General features: G+C 60.1%; 1 protein-coding gene across 1 annotated transcript; it reads left to right on the forward strand.

Annotated features, from left to right (window-relative positions):
• The first annotated feature begins 1,719 nt into the window (after positions 1 to 1,719).
• Positions 1,720 to 6,661, forward strand: FOXJ1 (forkhead box J1). Its single transcript, XM_032241603.1, has 3 exons — positions 1,720 to 1,902; positions 2,444 to 3,110; positions 4,877 to 6,661. The coding sequence occupies exons 2-3, from the start codon at positions 2,613 to 2,615 to the stop codon at positions 5,642 to 5,644; spliced, it is 1,266 nt and encodes a 421-aa protein (XP_032097494.1). The 5' UTR covers positions 1,720 to 1,902; positions 2,444 to 2,612; the 3' UTR covers positions 5,645 to 6,661.
• The last annotated feature ends 7,468 nt before the right edge of the window (positions 6,662 to 14,129 follow it).

Raw genomic sequence — 14,129 nt, forward strand, 5'->3', positions numbered from 1 at the left:
TACACCATCCAAAGAGTTAGTCCTCAGTCAGCCTGATTAGGACAGGTCAGTGGTCAACCCATTTGCCCCAGTCCTTCATCTGGAGACAGTCACATAGTCACTTCCACGGTTCGCCCACAGACAAGAGGTGGGGCCTGGCTTCTCCCACAGGGCACAGCCTAACTCTGGAGACTCAGGGCTCTTTCCTGCTGCACTAGGCCTGTGCTCTCCCTATGGCCTTCAGGTGGTGTGATCCCAGCTTCCTCACGGAGCCCTGTTCTGCCCAGTTCCATCCCACCAGAGTTTCCACCCCCACTGAGGCATCTCTTGGACACAGACCCCCACACTCTAATGCATCTCACTTGGGGAGTTAGGATATTGCCCACCTGGGGCTGGCACGCTGGTTGCTCACTTTGCTTTGGTCTGCACACCTGGTGTGTGCACGTGTATACTGCTTGTGCCATCTGTGTACCCCTCTCCCTGGGGTACACTTGTGGACACACTACAGTGGGGACAGCAAGAATGCAATATTTATGGATTGCTGCATGATTCTTAAAAATGAATAAAACTGTTTACAAGGGAAGGAGAACTAACTAACTGCAAAGTGAGCTTATCTGTAAGTTTCTCTTTCTCCAGTACTCTAATATTTTTACTCAAGAGGATTTGGAGTTGGAGGAGTGGGAGAGGCAAGGGCTAGGGAAAGGCATGTTGGCGGGGGAGAGATGCACCATTGCCGGGCCTTCTTCGTGGCCTGGGCACCAGCCTTCCTGGCTCCAGCTCTCTAGCACCTGGGCAGAGGCTGGGTAAGCAACCCAGCCCCCACCACTGCCTCTGCAGCCGCCTTAAACCGGAGAACTTCCAACCCTGCAGCTCCTCAATAATTAAAGAGCAGGAAAGCTGGTGACAGGATGGAGGCCAGGGGAAGGGAGGAAGAAGGGCCACAGTCCCTAGAGTCCCTCTACCCTTAATCCCTGTCACTTAAAGGTTGGTGAAATTAATTGGCCAAAAGGCCCTGCTAGAAGAATTTGACAAGTCCATGACTTGGGCTCTGCCTCATCAGCTGTCTCCAAAAGAGTGAGTGCACTTCTGCAGAGGCCTCTAGAATGTCAGCTTCCTGGAACCTTGAGGATAGGGGTGGGGACGGGGCTGCCTACCGGGACACACTGGATTACCCTACCGCCTGGTGTGTCTGCCGCCTCTATGGATGTAAGCGGCAGGTGGCATCGGAGAGTCAGACCTGCCTGGGGCACCAGAGAGAGATACTAAGGGTCGGGGGAGAGGGAAAGGCCGCAGAAATTTGAGAAAGTGCCACTCGCAGCGGAGAGGAAAGAAAACCTCAAGGATACGGTTCCTAAGCCTAAGCCCGATCCCAGCCTCAGCCCCCCAACCCGAGGCTCTGTCCCAGAAGCAGTCAATGCCTCAGAGCCACCCGGACTGGAAGCGGGTGAGGGCAGGAGTCGTGGTTCCCCAGGACGAACGGATCCATAGCGGTTCCGGGGGCTGCGGGCCGCGCGCTTCTCCGACCCCAGCGCGGGGCCCTCGGGCGGGAAAGAGCCGAGACGGGACGCGGCGGCGGGTAGGGGGTTGGGTGGCGCGGGAGAGGGCGGCAGAAGGAGGGAGTTCGAAGAGAGTTGCCGCCAGAGAGAGTGGCAAGTGCCCGCGGTATCCTTGGAGACGTGCTGGCCAATGGCAGCGGCGGAAGCTGTTTATGGGGGCGGAGCGTCGCCATGGCAGCAGGAGAAGCCTTTGGAGCGGCTACTTATTGCCGGTCCCAGGGCCGCGGTCGCTCAGAGAAGCGCCGTCGGGCGGGGGGGGGCAGCGAGAGGCGCTGGCAGGGCCCTCGAGCTGGGGGCAGAGAGCCGCAGGGGGTGGGAGGAACTTCTTCCAGAACCTTCCTCTGGCCCGGGCTGCGCTCTGAGCCAGGTAAGGGACGAGGAGGGCTACAGGCCCTGGGGAAGGGTGGGCGACGGTACCAGCCCGCTCTCTCGTTCGTCCTTGACGGAAGTGGTGGGCCCAGGGACTGACATTGGAGGAGTTTGTGGGAAACTCGCCTCCTGCCCCCCATAACTGTTCCGTCCCCTTCCTTCCCGACGACTCCCTATCATAATATTCCTTTTCAAGGATCAGAGGACCTCCTCCGCCTCTGCCCCGTCGTACTGCCCTCCCAGACTTGTCGCCCCATTTCCATTTGCTGCGGGAAGGAAGGGGGTCCTGATATCCTGCTCTTCGGGAGAAAAGGATAGCCTCGGATGCCCCTACCCTCTTACTTTATTTGGCTAATAAAACCTCGAAGAGGAAAGGAGGAGGGAGGCGGTTCTGGTGGGGGGTGGGACTCTAGGGCCTTGCTTCTGTTTCCCAGACCTCGGCACTAAAAGATCCTCCCCAGCTGCGGGAATGATGTTAGGGGAGGCGCCCCCTGTACGGGGCGTGGGGTGGTGCTCAGCTCCCGCCGTGGTCCTCGCAGGCACCACACACATATTCAGAGGAGGCGCCCCCGGGGTCGCGAGATGGAAGCGCGCGTCCGGGAGGCCGTGTAACGGGAGCTGCGGGAGTCAGCGGGCCGGAGAGCGCGGCGGGCCATCCCCGGCTCAGCCCGTGGATGCTGACCGCCCCCTCGGAGAGTCCCCGCAGACATGGCGGAGAGCTGGCTGCGCCTCTCGGGAGCCGGGCCGGCGGAGGAGGCCGGGCCGGAGGGCGGCCTGGAGGAGCCCGACGCCCTGGATGACAGCCTGACCAGCCTTCAGTGGCTGCAGGAATTCTCCATTCTCAACGCCAAGGCCCCCGCCCTGCCCCCGGGGGGCACCGACCCCCACGGCTACCACCAGGTGCCAGGCTCAGCGGCGCCCGGGTCTCCCCTGGCGGCCGACCCCGCCTGCCTGGGGCAGCCGCACACGCCGGGCAAGCCCACATCGTCGTGCACATCGCGGAGCGCGCCCCCGGGGCTGCAGGCCCCGCCCCCCGACGACGTGGACTACGCCACCAACCCGCACGTGAAGCCTCCCTACTCGTACGCCACGCTCATCTGCATGGCCATGCAGGCCAGCAAGGCCACCAAGATCACCCTGTCGGCCATCTACAAGTGGATCACGGACAACTTCTGCTACTTTCGCCATGCAGATCCCACCTGGCAGGTAGAGGAGGCACGGGCGGTGGCCGCTCCCTCCCCATTCCCTCCTGGCTCCCCACACCGCACTGGATTCACATCCCAGATCTGCAGGCCAAGTAGGCTCCGTGTGGCCAGGGCCCCAGAAGGGAGGACTGCAAAGGAGCCCAGCTCTTGCAACTGCCCCTCCTTTGACTTCCAGAGAGGGAGAAGGGAGAATGTCCAGAGGTGGAGGGCTTTAGGGGTGCAAAGGCTGAGATTCAAGGGAAAGGAACCTGCCATTCATCCAGCAGGCCCAGGCCAAAGACCAGGGCTAGACTCTGCGTGGACAGAGTCTCCTTGGGGAGAGCAGTGAACTGAAGGCACATTCTTGTCCCAAGTCCTAGAATTCCTAGACACTGCCCTGCCCGGGATGGTTTGTCGGGCTGGGAGTCAGAAACCGAAACTGGAACATGGCCTCCCTGCCAGGCTCTATGTCCTGCCCTTTTGCAGTTGGCTTGGGGAGGGTGGGATGGAAGGTGTGCTGTGGCATGTGAGGGCCAGCTTTGTCCCAGTGGAGGGGGTAGGGGACCTTCCTAAAGCTGCTGTCCTAGCCCTCTACCGCAACCTCTGCTTAGTTTCCTCCCTTCAACCCCCCCACCTCAGCCAGCCTCCCTGGGGGAACAATTACCTGAGCCAGGTGCCTTCCACAGGGGCTCTGCCTGCCACACGGCTGCATGTTCCAAGTCTCTGGAACCTGGCACAGAGCAGCCAAAGGGCCCAGGCCACCATGTAAACATCCAGCCTTGCTGGGGGCACTATCCGCCCACCTGCCCTGCTGTCCCAGCCCAGGACCCCGGGCCCCAGCAGGATTTGGACAAGATGAAACACAAGAATGGACAAGGCAGGAGGATGGTCGATTTGAGGCTGGGTGGACATTGTCCTGTCTTCAGCCATCACCATCAAGGGCTAGTTGGCAACAGAGGCCCCTCAAGGATGCCCAGACTATTCCTTGAAACACCCAAAGTGGGCAGGCCACAGGACCACAGTCCCAAGCCATTTCAAATGCCCCCGACCCTAGAGCAGTGTCATTTTAGCCACAGCAAAAAGCAGGGACCCTCAGCCCCACCCTACCCTAAGCCTGTTCAGCTTTGGCCTCAGGAAACCGGCCCCAGGAATGAGTGCTATGCTCCTGGCTCTTGGCTGGGTAATAATCAACTGAGCCTGGAGTAGGGGGAGGGGACCTTGGGGGGTGAAGGCCCAGGCCAGCAGCCGGCTCAACCAACAGGGAAAGTCATCAGATCCCACACCCCTCGTCCCTGCACACACATACTCTCTCTCTCTCTCTCTCTCTCCCCACCCCCCCCCACCTCTCCATCCTCAGCTGCCCAGCCCCCTCCCTGGACCCACTCACTCACAGAGAGGGCCAGCCAGGCCCAGGCAGAGGGAGATGGCGGTCCAGGCCCTGGGGGAGCGGAGGGCTTTGGCCAGAGGTTGTGAGCAGCAGGGTGAGGGAGGGAGGGCAGGCGACGGGGGTGGCACATAGAGCCACCCTGCGGCTCAGAGCTCGGATGACTGAGCAGGCAGATATCCCGGCAACAGGGAACAAAAGCCCCCGACAGCACTCCGGGCTCCCAGTGCCCTGTGGCTGGTGTCCCAGAGCTGCAGCCGCCTGGGCAGAGCAGCGTATGTGTCCCCCCTCCCCCTGCCGGAGAGAAGGTGGGGGGTGTGCAGGAGGGCTAGGTGCCACTTCATTGCCCTGTCCCCACTGACCCAGCGGTTCCTCTTTCTGTCTCGCTCTCTCCCTGTGCCCAGAATTCCATCCGTCACAACCTGTCTCTGAACAAGTGCTTCATCAAGGTGCCTCGGGAGAAGGATGAGCCAGGCAAGGGGGGCTTCTGGCGCATTGACCCCCAGTACGCGGAGCGGCTGCTGAGCGGGGCCTTCAAGAAGCGGCGACTGCCCCCGGTACACATCCACCCGGCCTTTGCCCGCCAGGCCGCGCAGGAGCCCAGCGCTGTCCCCCAGGCCAGGCCGCTGACGGTGAACACCGAGGCCCAGCAGCTGCTGCGGGAGTTCGAGGAGGCCACTGGGGAGGCGGGCTGGGGTGCGGGCGAGGGCAGGCTGGGGCATAAGCGCAAACAGCCCCTGCCCAAGCGGGTGGCCAAGGTCCCGCGGCCCCTCAGCACCCTGCTGCCCACCCCAGAGGAGCAGGGTGAGCTGGAACCCCTCAAAGGCAACTTTGACTGGGAGGCCATCTTCGATGCCAGCACTCTGGGCGGGGAGCTGGGTGCTCTGGGAGCCCTGGAGCTGAGCCCACCACTGAGCCCCGCCTCGCACGTGGACGTGGACCTCACTGTCCACGGCCGCCACATCGACTGCCCCGCCACCTGGGGGCCTTCGGTGGAGCAGGCTGCCGACAGCCTAGACTTCGACGAGACCTTCCTGGCCACATCCTTCCTGCAGCACCCCTGGGACGAGAGTGGCAGCGGCTGCCTGCCCCCGGAGCCCCTCTTTGAGGCCGGGGACACCACCCTGGCCTCCGACCTGCAGGACTGGGCCAGCGTGGGCGCCTTCTTGTAAGAGGCCAGGCCCCACCCCACCTCCGGACAGTGCCCAAGTCAGGGCCCAGAACTGCCCCCAACACAGGTCCGTGAACACCCTACCATCCAGGCAGGGGCTGGGCCAGGGCTCCAAGGCTGGTCCCGCAAGGCCACATGGCCACCAGCCCCGCTGCCATCAGATTCAAGCCCAGGAGGCTGAGAACGAGGGCCCAGGACCAGAATCGCTGCCTCCTCCCCAGCCCGCCTTGTACACAGTGTTTCCTTGCTCCCCGTCTTCCCAGCCCCAGAAACCGGCTAAAGGGTCCTGCACCAGGAGAGCCGAGGCCTGGAGGGGCCCGGGTCAGGTTGGGGAGGAAAAAAACCGGGCCCTCCCAGAGCACCTCCACTGTCCCCTTCCCACCCCCCACCCCAGCTTCCCCAGGTCTCTATCCAGAGAGAGTCCCCAGGTACAACAAATGCTAATTAGATGACAGCAAATTAATCCCCTGGAGGCTTCTCCTGGCAGAGCCTCCGTGGGGCCGGGGCAGGCGGTGGATGAGGCGGAGCAGGGTAGAAGATGGACTGGGGGAGGGGGCAGAGAGAGGAGACCAAGATGAGGTGGGGGCACAGGGTGGGGCAAGGAGATCCTCTCTAAGGCCTCTGGGGTCTTCACCTGGCCCCATCCCTAGGGGGTGGGGGGGGGATGTAAATCCCTAATCTTTAAGACTTGAGGCTGAGAGCAGCAGAAGTCTGGGTCTGGGGGTTTGGGGCAGGGGCAGCCAAGCTGTAGGGGGCGGGACAGACAGACTAATGTAGTGAGTGTAGCTGTAGCTGAGGCTTCACTGGGAGGGACAACGAGCTTGCTGGAACTACTGGGACCAAGAAATGGGGGTACCCCGCACCCCTGCCTGCACTCCCGGGGGCGGGGGGCGTGCTCCACCCAGACCCCCTGGGTCCTACATCCACCCTCCCGCCCCGTGGAGCAATTTAACCTTTTTCATGAAAAGTTATTTACAATGAAAAGTTTTTAAAAATAAAATTTTAAAAGATCTAAAAATGGACCTGCACAAAACCGTCTTTGGGAACAGGTGAGGGCCCGGTGTTCTGGAGGGGTCGAACTTCTCTTTGCTGGAGGCGAGGGTGGGGTGGCTGAGAGGAAGATTCGGGGGGCACTGAGGGCCTGCAAAGACCCCTGACGAACCCCACGACTTCAGCGTCCCCAGGGAGGAAGAGGCTAAGGGGTGGCTCTCGGATGTCCCCTGCAGCCTGGGTCTCAGTGCTTCCATCCCTGCAATGGGAAGTCTTGGGCCCAAAGCCTGGGGGGATCTGGAGACAAAGGGAGGAGTGGCCCCCACCCCCAGACCCAGAGAATCTCAAAGGCTAAGTGTGCCCTGGGCTTGGCCCCTGCCGTCCCCCGCTGCGAGGGCCTGCCCGGGCCCGCCCGCCCCAGTCTGCCATCCCGACCTGGGCTGGCCTCCAGCACCTCTTCCCCTTGGTCCTCTCCAGGAGGGATCCAGCCCCAGGGCCCCCACTTCCCACCCAACCTGGCCCAACGCAGGTCTGTGGAGGAGAAAGGCCACCAGGGAAAGGAGCTCAGACCACCTCTCCCACCCACACTGGCAGGAACCGACCAGCAGAGTTCTGACAGGGGAACTGAGACACAGGATACTTGTGTCTGGGTGACACTCAGCTGGTGCCTTTCAGTCCCCTCCCCCTTGCTTTGCCCGGGAGCCACCTCCCCACTCAGTCCCCACCACATACACACCCTCGGGAGAGCCAATTCCTCTCACGCAGGTGTGCACACGAGCACACACACACAGGGGCACAAACAGGCAACGTCCTGAGCATTCCTGCCCAGCCTCCACGGACCCCTTTCTCCCAAAGCCCCTTTCTTTCTCCGTCCTCTAGGCTGGCTCTAGGCCAACCTGGCATTCCCCTGCTAACCGGCTGCTTTCACTTGCTAATTATTCTAAATACTGCAGAAGGGCACGCAGCCTGCAGGGTCCGGGAAGCCTGGCTGAGGGCCACCCCAATTCCCTTCACCCCGAAGGCAATTCCCCCTTCCCTCTCCCCACTGTCCACCCCCTCCCTCTCCATGGACCCCACCATTGGGGGAACAAGGCCCGGGCACAGAATTAGGGGAATCAGCCTTCTCTCCCAGGATCAGCCTCGAGCTTTGGGCCGACAGGCGGGGACTGTAGCTGTGTGCCCCAGACCCATGCTGGGAGAAAGAGGGGCAATGTCTGGGGCAGGCAGGACCCCCCTACTGGGGGAGCGCCAGGCCTGAGAAGCCGAGTGAGGTTTGCCCCAGCTTGACAGTCACCTGGAGGCTCCTGAAAGTCCCGCTCCTGGGCTGCACCCTGGACCAATCAGACCAGAATCTCCAGGGTGGGACCCAGATGTAAGCATTTGTAAGGTCCCCAGATGCTTCCAATGTGCAGCCAAAACTGAGAAGGGGCCCTGGAGAGGGCAGAACTCTTTCAGCAGGCCATGCCGGGGAGTGGGGAGGGCATCCACTAGGAGCCTCTCACTGCTATTCACCCCTGCCTTGCCCCTCAGTGGGGTGGCTTTTTGGCCCAGCGCGGTGGCTCATGCCCGTAATCCCAGCACTTTGGGAGGCTGAGGCGGGTGGCTCACCCGAGGAAAGGAGTGTGAGACCAGCCTGGCCAACTTGGTGAAACCTCCTCCCTACTAAAAATACAAAAAATTCGCTGGGCGTGGTGGCGGGCACCTGTAATCCTAGCTACTCAGGATACTGAGGCAGGGGGATCTTTTGAACAGGGAGGCGGAGGTTGCAGTGAGCCAAGATCGCGCCACTGCACTACAGTCTGGGCAACAGAGCGAGAATTTCAAAAAAAAGAGAAAAAAAAAAAAAAAAGAATGTTCGCCCGGGTACAGTGGCTCATGCCTGTAATCCCAGCACTTTGGAAGGCCGAGGTGGGTGGATCACGAGATCAGGTGTTCAAGACCAGCCTGACCAAGATGGTGAAACCTCATCTCTACTAAAAATAAAAAAATTAGCCAGGCATGGTGGCGGGTGCCTGTAATCCCAGCTACTTGGGAGGCTGAGGCAGGAGAATAGCTTGAACCCAGGAGGCGGATGTTGCAGTGAGGTGAGATCGTGCCACTGCACTCCAGCCTGGGCAACAAGAGTGAGACTCCATCTCAAAAAAAAAAAAAAAAGTTTATTTACCTCTTTTTTTTTTTTGAGATGGCTCGTTCTGTCGCCCCGACTGAAGTGCAGTGGCATGATGTCAGCTCACTGCAACCTGCGCACCCCGCCCCACCAGGTTCAAGCAATTCTCTCACCTCAGCCTCCTAAATAGCTGGGATTACAGGTGTGCCTCACCATACCTGGCTAACTTTTGTATTTTTAGTAGAGAAAGGGTTTCAACATGTTGGCCAGGTTGATCTTGAACTCCTGACTTCAAGTGATCCACCCACCTCAGCCTCCCAAAGTGCTGGGATTACATTCGTGAGCCACCTCGCCCAGCCTATTTACCTATTATTTATTTCTGGGTTCTGTGTAATCCCAACCAAAATGTGTTTTGCACCATTCGACAGTATGTTGAAGATCTGACACCCCATATCACTAAATACCTCAGCACATATTTTCTCAAAACAGGGGCACTTTTAAGCAGTAGTAAAACCATCAAAATCAGGAGATTAGCCCAGCGCAATGGCTCATGACTGTAATCCCAGTACTTTGGGAGGCCGAGGTGGAAGCCTTGCTTGAGACCAGCCTGGGCAACATAACAGGACCCTGTCTCTACAGTTTGTTTGTTTGTTTGTTTTGTTTATTAAGACAGAGTCTTACTCTGTCACCCAGGCTGGAGTGCAGTGGTAGGATCTCAGCTCACAGCAGACTCCGCCTCCCGGGTTCAAGTGATTCTCTCTGCCTCAGCCTCCTGAGTAGCTGGGATTATAGGCATCTGCAACCATGCCCGGTTGATTTTTGTATTTTTAGTAGAGATGGGATTTCGCCATGTTGGCCAGGCTGGTCTGGAACTCCCGACCTCAGGTGGTCGACTGCCTTGGTCTCCCAAAGTGCTGGGATTACAACTGTGAGCCACTGTGCCTGGCCTCTACAGATAATTTTTAAAAATAGCCAGGTATGGTGCCTCTGTGGTCCCAGCTACTCTATACAGAAGGCTGAGGCAGGAGAATTGCCTGAGCTGAGCCCAGGAGATCAAGGCTTCAGTTAGCCGTGATGGCACCACTGCATTCCTGCATGGGTGGCAGAGTGAGACCCTGTCTCAAAAAAAAATCAGAAATTAAGATTGGCCTGATAATCCCATCTAATCCAGGGACCCTGTTCAAACTTCGCAGATTGCCTCATCACGCTCCTCCCCGTGCCAGCATCCCAATCCGAGAGCACCGTTCACTCCTGTCCTATCTCTTTGGAGCTGTGTGGCTTTGAGCTCGAGACTCAAGTTCTCTGGGCAGGTTCCTCACCTCCTTTCATTCTAACCTGCAAGCCCCAGGCTAACCAGCACCTGCTGCTCGTAACAGCCCCCGCCTGAACTGCCTTTTTTTTTTTTTTTTTTTGTTTTTTTTTTTTTTTTGAGACAGAGTCTCGCTTTGTCACCCAGGCTGGAGTGCAGTGGCACAAACTTAGCTCACTGCAACCTCTGCTTCCCGGGGTTCAAGCGATTCTCCTGCCTCAGCTTCCCGAGTAGCTGGGATAACAGTCGTGTGCCACCTCGCCCGGCTAATTATTGTATATTTAGTAGAGACGGGGTTTCACCATCTTGGCTAGGCTGGATCCTCAAGTGATCCGAGGACCACCTCGGCCTCCTGAAGTGCTGGGATTACAGGAGTTAGCCACCTCGCCCGACCCCACCTCCTTTTAAGTGTTGGGGGAAGCCCGTTCCCAAAGCAAGAAGCCACCCTTCTGTCCCAGAACTTCCTGTCTTTCCCATTCTGCCTTCCCGCTGTACCCCAACTAGGAATGTGCTGGAGAGGGAGGGAAGGGCCAGGACGTGGGAGAAAAGGCCAGGAGCTCAGACCTTGGAGGGCTGCCCCTCCCTGCCCAGGGCACATCCTGTTCCACAGGACAGGCCACCCAGGGCCCAGTGACTCTCAGATCTGGAAGGCCCCCAGGGATCCCCTGAACCCCGAACGTTATGCTCCGCTGGGACGCACTGGCCAGGCCCCCCTGCAGAGCGGAGCTAGGTCTGGGACTGGTGTCAGGAATGGCTCTCCACCTCCGCCTCCGCCCCAGGACCCAGACTTGCAGGAAGAGGGTGAGCAGGTGGGCGGGAAGGAAGGCGGGGTGGGGCGGTGGAGGGTCAGGTGCAGCTCCCTCCTGGGCTGACGCCCAAAGGTAAACAGGTGTAGGTGCGCTCCCGGCAGGGGGCAGTGGGCAGTGGGCAGTGGGCTGGTCTTGGGGCAGGCCTGGGCCTGTCGGGGGCGGGGATGTGGGGAGGGGCCGCTCAGCCGGACTTGTTAACAATGGGGTGGGGGAGCGGCCGGGTCCTGCTGACACATTCTTGTTTGATGAGGAGGAAAACAGATGACAAGGAAAGGGTGCCACCTCGGGCAGGGGAGGGGGCTTTGTGAGCCCCCCTGCCAAAGCCTGGCTGACTACTGTGAGCTGAGCAGCAGGTGAGGTGCAGGAGGCCCCCAGGCGCTGCCTCCTTCTTCCGGGGCACCTGTGTCCGCCCCACTCTTGGCTCCCAGGTGGGCAGGTCAGAGGCCCTGGGCGTGCTGGGGCTTGAACCTTCCGTGTCTGCGTCAGAAGTTGGCAGGGGCCAACTGGACGGACGCTGTCCCCAGGAAGCCAGCCTGAGCGGCCAGGCAAGGAGAGGTGGGGGACCCTCACCGAGGGGGCTGTCGGGGCTGAGGGTCTCCCTGCGGGCCCCCGCCAGCCTCCCAGTACAGTCCCGAACCGACCCCCGGCAGGTCCCCACCTGCCCTGGGCCACACCACCTGTTCTGAGGACAGAGGGGTCTGAGCCCCAGGCTCCGAACTCCCAGGAAAGCAGTAGTTCCAGGAATTGGAGAGGTGTGCACACCTCCGCGAAGCCCACCCTGCCCACAGTCCCCAGGGCTCTTTGCAGCCAGAGCTGCTGTGGGGTTGTGGTGGGTGGGCAGCCCTCCCAGTGCTGCTGTTTGCCCAGGGAATTAAGCTGAGGCGGGGCGGCTGCCCACAGCTTGCCCCTCGCCCAGCCCCCCGCAGGCTCCGACAGCAGCCCCGCACCCCCACCAGCTGCCCTGCCTCTCTTCCTGCCTAACCCTGGCCACCAAGCCCTGTCCCCACCCCCACTGAGCAACAGAGTGCCCTCGATTTCCTTCCAGTGAACTGTGTCCATGAGGCGGGTGGGGGAAGGAAGGGCCGATGGGACACAGCCCCTGCGTCCTCAGCCCACAGCTCCGCAGGCCCTGCGGGGAGATGGCCGTCCTGCTCACTCCTACCTTCCAAGCATCCTAGCCCCCACCAAGTGAAGGACTTCTTGAATAAATGAATGATTAAATGTGCCGGCTGGATAGAAAGCCAGCCAAGAAGCCAGATAGGCAACACGCAGGGGTTCTCCAGGCCCTGGGCTACGAACATTCCCGAGGCCTCTGGAGGCGGTGGTTTGACCCGGGGCTGTGCAGATGGAGAAGGCATTTCAGCCCGGGCAGGAACTGAGCTAGGGGACCGGCTGCTGACCCTGTGGATTTGGGGGCCTCTCCTGTGGAAGTGAGAACAGAGGGAGGGGGGCAGAGAGCAAGGCTGCCATTAGGAAACCAGGGGACCAGGGAGGAGGAGGCAAAGCCAAGGGGGAGCCGGGAGGACGCCTGGGAGCTCCGGCTAGGGGAGCCGCTGCGCTGGTACCCCCGTCCCCCTGCAGGGAGCGCCCACAGTGCGGAACGCCACAGGGCACCCTGAGTGGGCAGCGGAAGCTGGCTTTGGCCCTGGAGGTCCCCGAAGCCTCCCACGGGTCATTTCCTTAGTGCAGTTGGCGGGGTGTGGGGAGAGTCTGAGAGCAGGCAGCAAACTCCAGCTCCAAGTGGAGAGAAAGGAAGGAGAGGGTGAGGGCAGGGGTGAGGGTGGGCAGACCCAGGGAGAGTGCTAAGATGGGAGGCCTAGGCCGGGCTCGGGGGCTCACGCCTGTAATCCCAGCACTTTGGAGGCCGAGGTGGGCAGATCACGAGGTCAGGGATGGAGACCAGCCTGGCCAACATGGTGAAACCCTGTCTCTACTAAAAATACAAAAATTAGCTGGGCATGATGGCCCGTGCCTGGGCATGATGGCCCAGCTACTTGGGAGGCTGAGGCAGGAGAATCTCTTGAACCCAGTAGGCGGAGCTTCCAGTGAGCCAAGATCATGCCACTGCACTCCAGAGTGAGGCTCCGCCTCAAAAAAAAAAAAAAGGTGGGAGGCCTGAGGGTGTTCGAAGGGAAGAAGGGGGGCGGTACGGGTGGCCCCGAGGGAGGGCAGGCTGAAGGCAGCAGAGCGAGCGAGCTCCTGGTGGGAGCAGGAGGAAGAGGGTCTCGGGAGGTAGGAAGGTTGGAAAGGGAGAGAAAGAGGATGGGGGTGGGGCTGCAGCAGGATGAACCTGAGTGTGGGGAGCTCTGGCTAGTGTGCCGCACTTGGGGTGTAAGGGGCGGAAGGGCAGAGGAGCAGGAGGTCTGGAGTAACTTGGAAAGGAGCAAGGGGAGCAGAGAGATGGGACAGGAGCCCCGAGAGGGACAGCAGCACCGTGAGGTCAGGGTGGCTGACCTGCACCCAGCTCACAGGACAAAGGTGGAGGCCAAAGATTCTCAGCTGCAGGAGAGGAAGGCCAGAGTTCCAGGCGCCAGAGCTGGTGACCCAGTTTGTTACACCTTTGGGCTCAGTGGGGGAGGGGCAACAAAGAAGAAGGGCCAGACCGGGTGTAAGGGGAGCCTTTCTAACCCACGGAGTTGGGAAGCCCGCAGCCGGCAGCTGTACCCGAGGGATTCGCAGGCTCTGAGGCTGAAATGTTTGGGCACTGCAGCTTCAGGGAATTTTGCTCATGAGGGCTGGTTCCTTTCCAAGCTGAGTCTCCTACAACCCTCTTTCCTTCCCCAGACTGAACCCTCTTTCAGGCACCCCATGACATGCTCAAACTCATGGAGAGGCACCTCAAACTCTCCGTATGCCTGGCTGGATTTCCCTTCTCCCCCCGTGGGCCTCCCTCACACCGCATCCCCCACTCAGGAGGGACCTGCACCAGCTGTCTCCCAGCCCGCTGCCCTCGCTCCAAACAGCCACTGGGCCTTTTTTTCTTTTTCTCCTTCTTTTCTTTTTTTTTTTTTTTGACAGAGTCTTGCTCTGTCACCCAGGCTGGAGTGCAGTGACACCATCTTAGCTCACTGCAACCTCAGCCTCCTGCATTCAAGCAATTCTCTTGCCTCAGCCTCCCAAGTAGCTGGAACTACAGGTGTCTGCCACGACATCCGGCTAACTTTTTGTATTTTTAGTAGAGATGGGGTTTCACCATGTTGGCCAGGCTGGTCTTGAACTCCTGACCTCAGGTGATCCACCTACCTTGGCCTCCCAAAGTGCTGGGATTACA

This window comes from Sapajus apella, unplaced genomic scaffold (genome assembly GCF_009761245.1).
Source record: "Sapajus apella isolate SASKATOON/1434 unplaced genomic scaffold, GSC_monkey_1.0 scaffold48, whole genome shotgun sequence".
In the NCBI taxonomy this organism is placed as follows: Eukaryota; Metazoa; Chordata; class Mammalia; order Primates; family Cebidae; genus Sapajus; species Sapajus apella.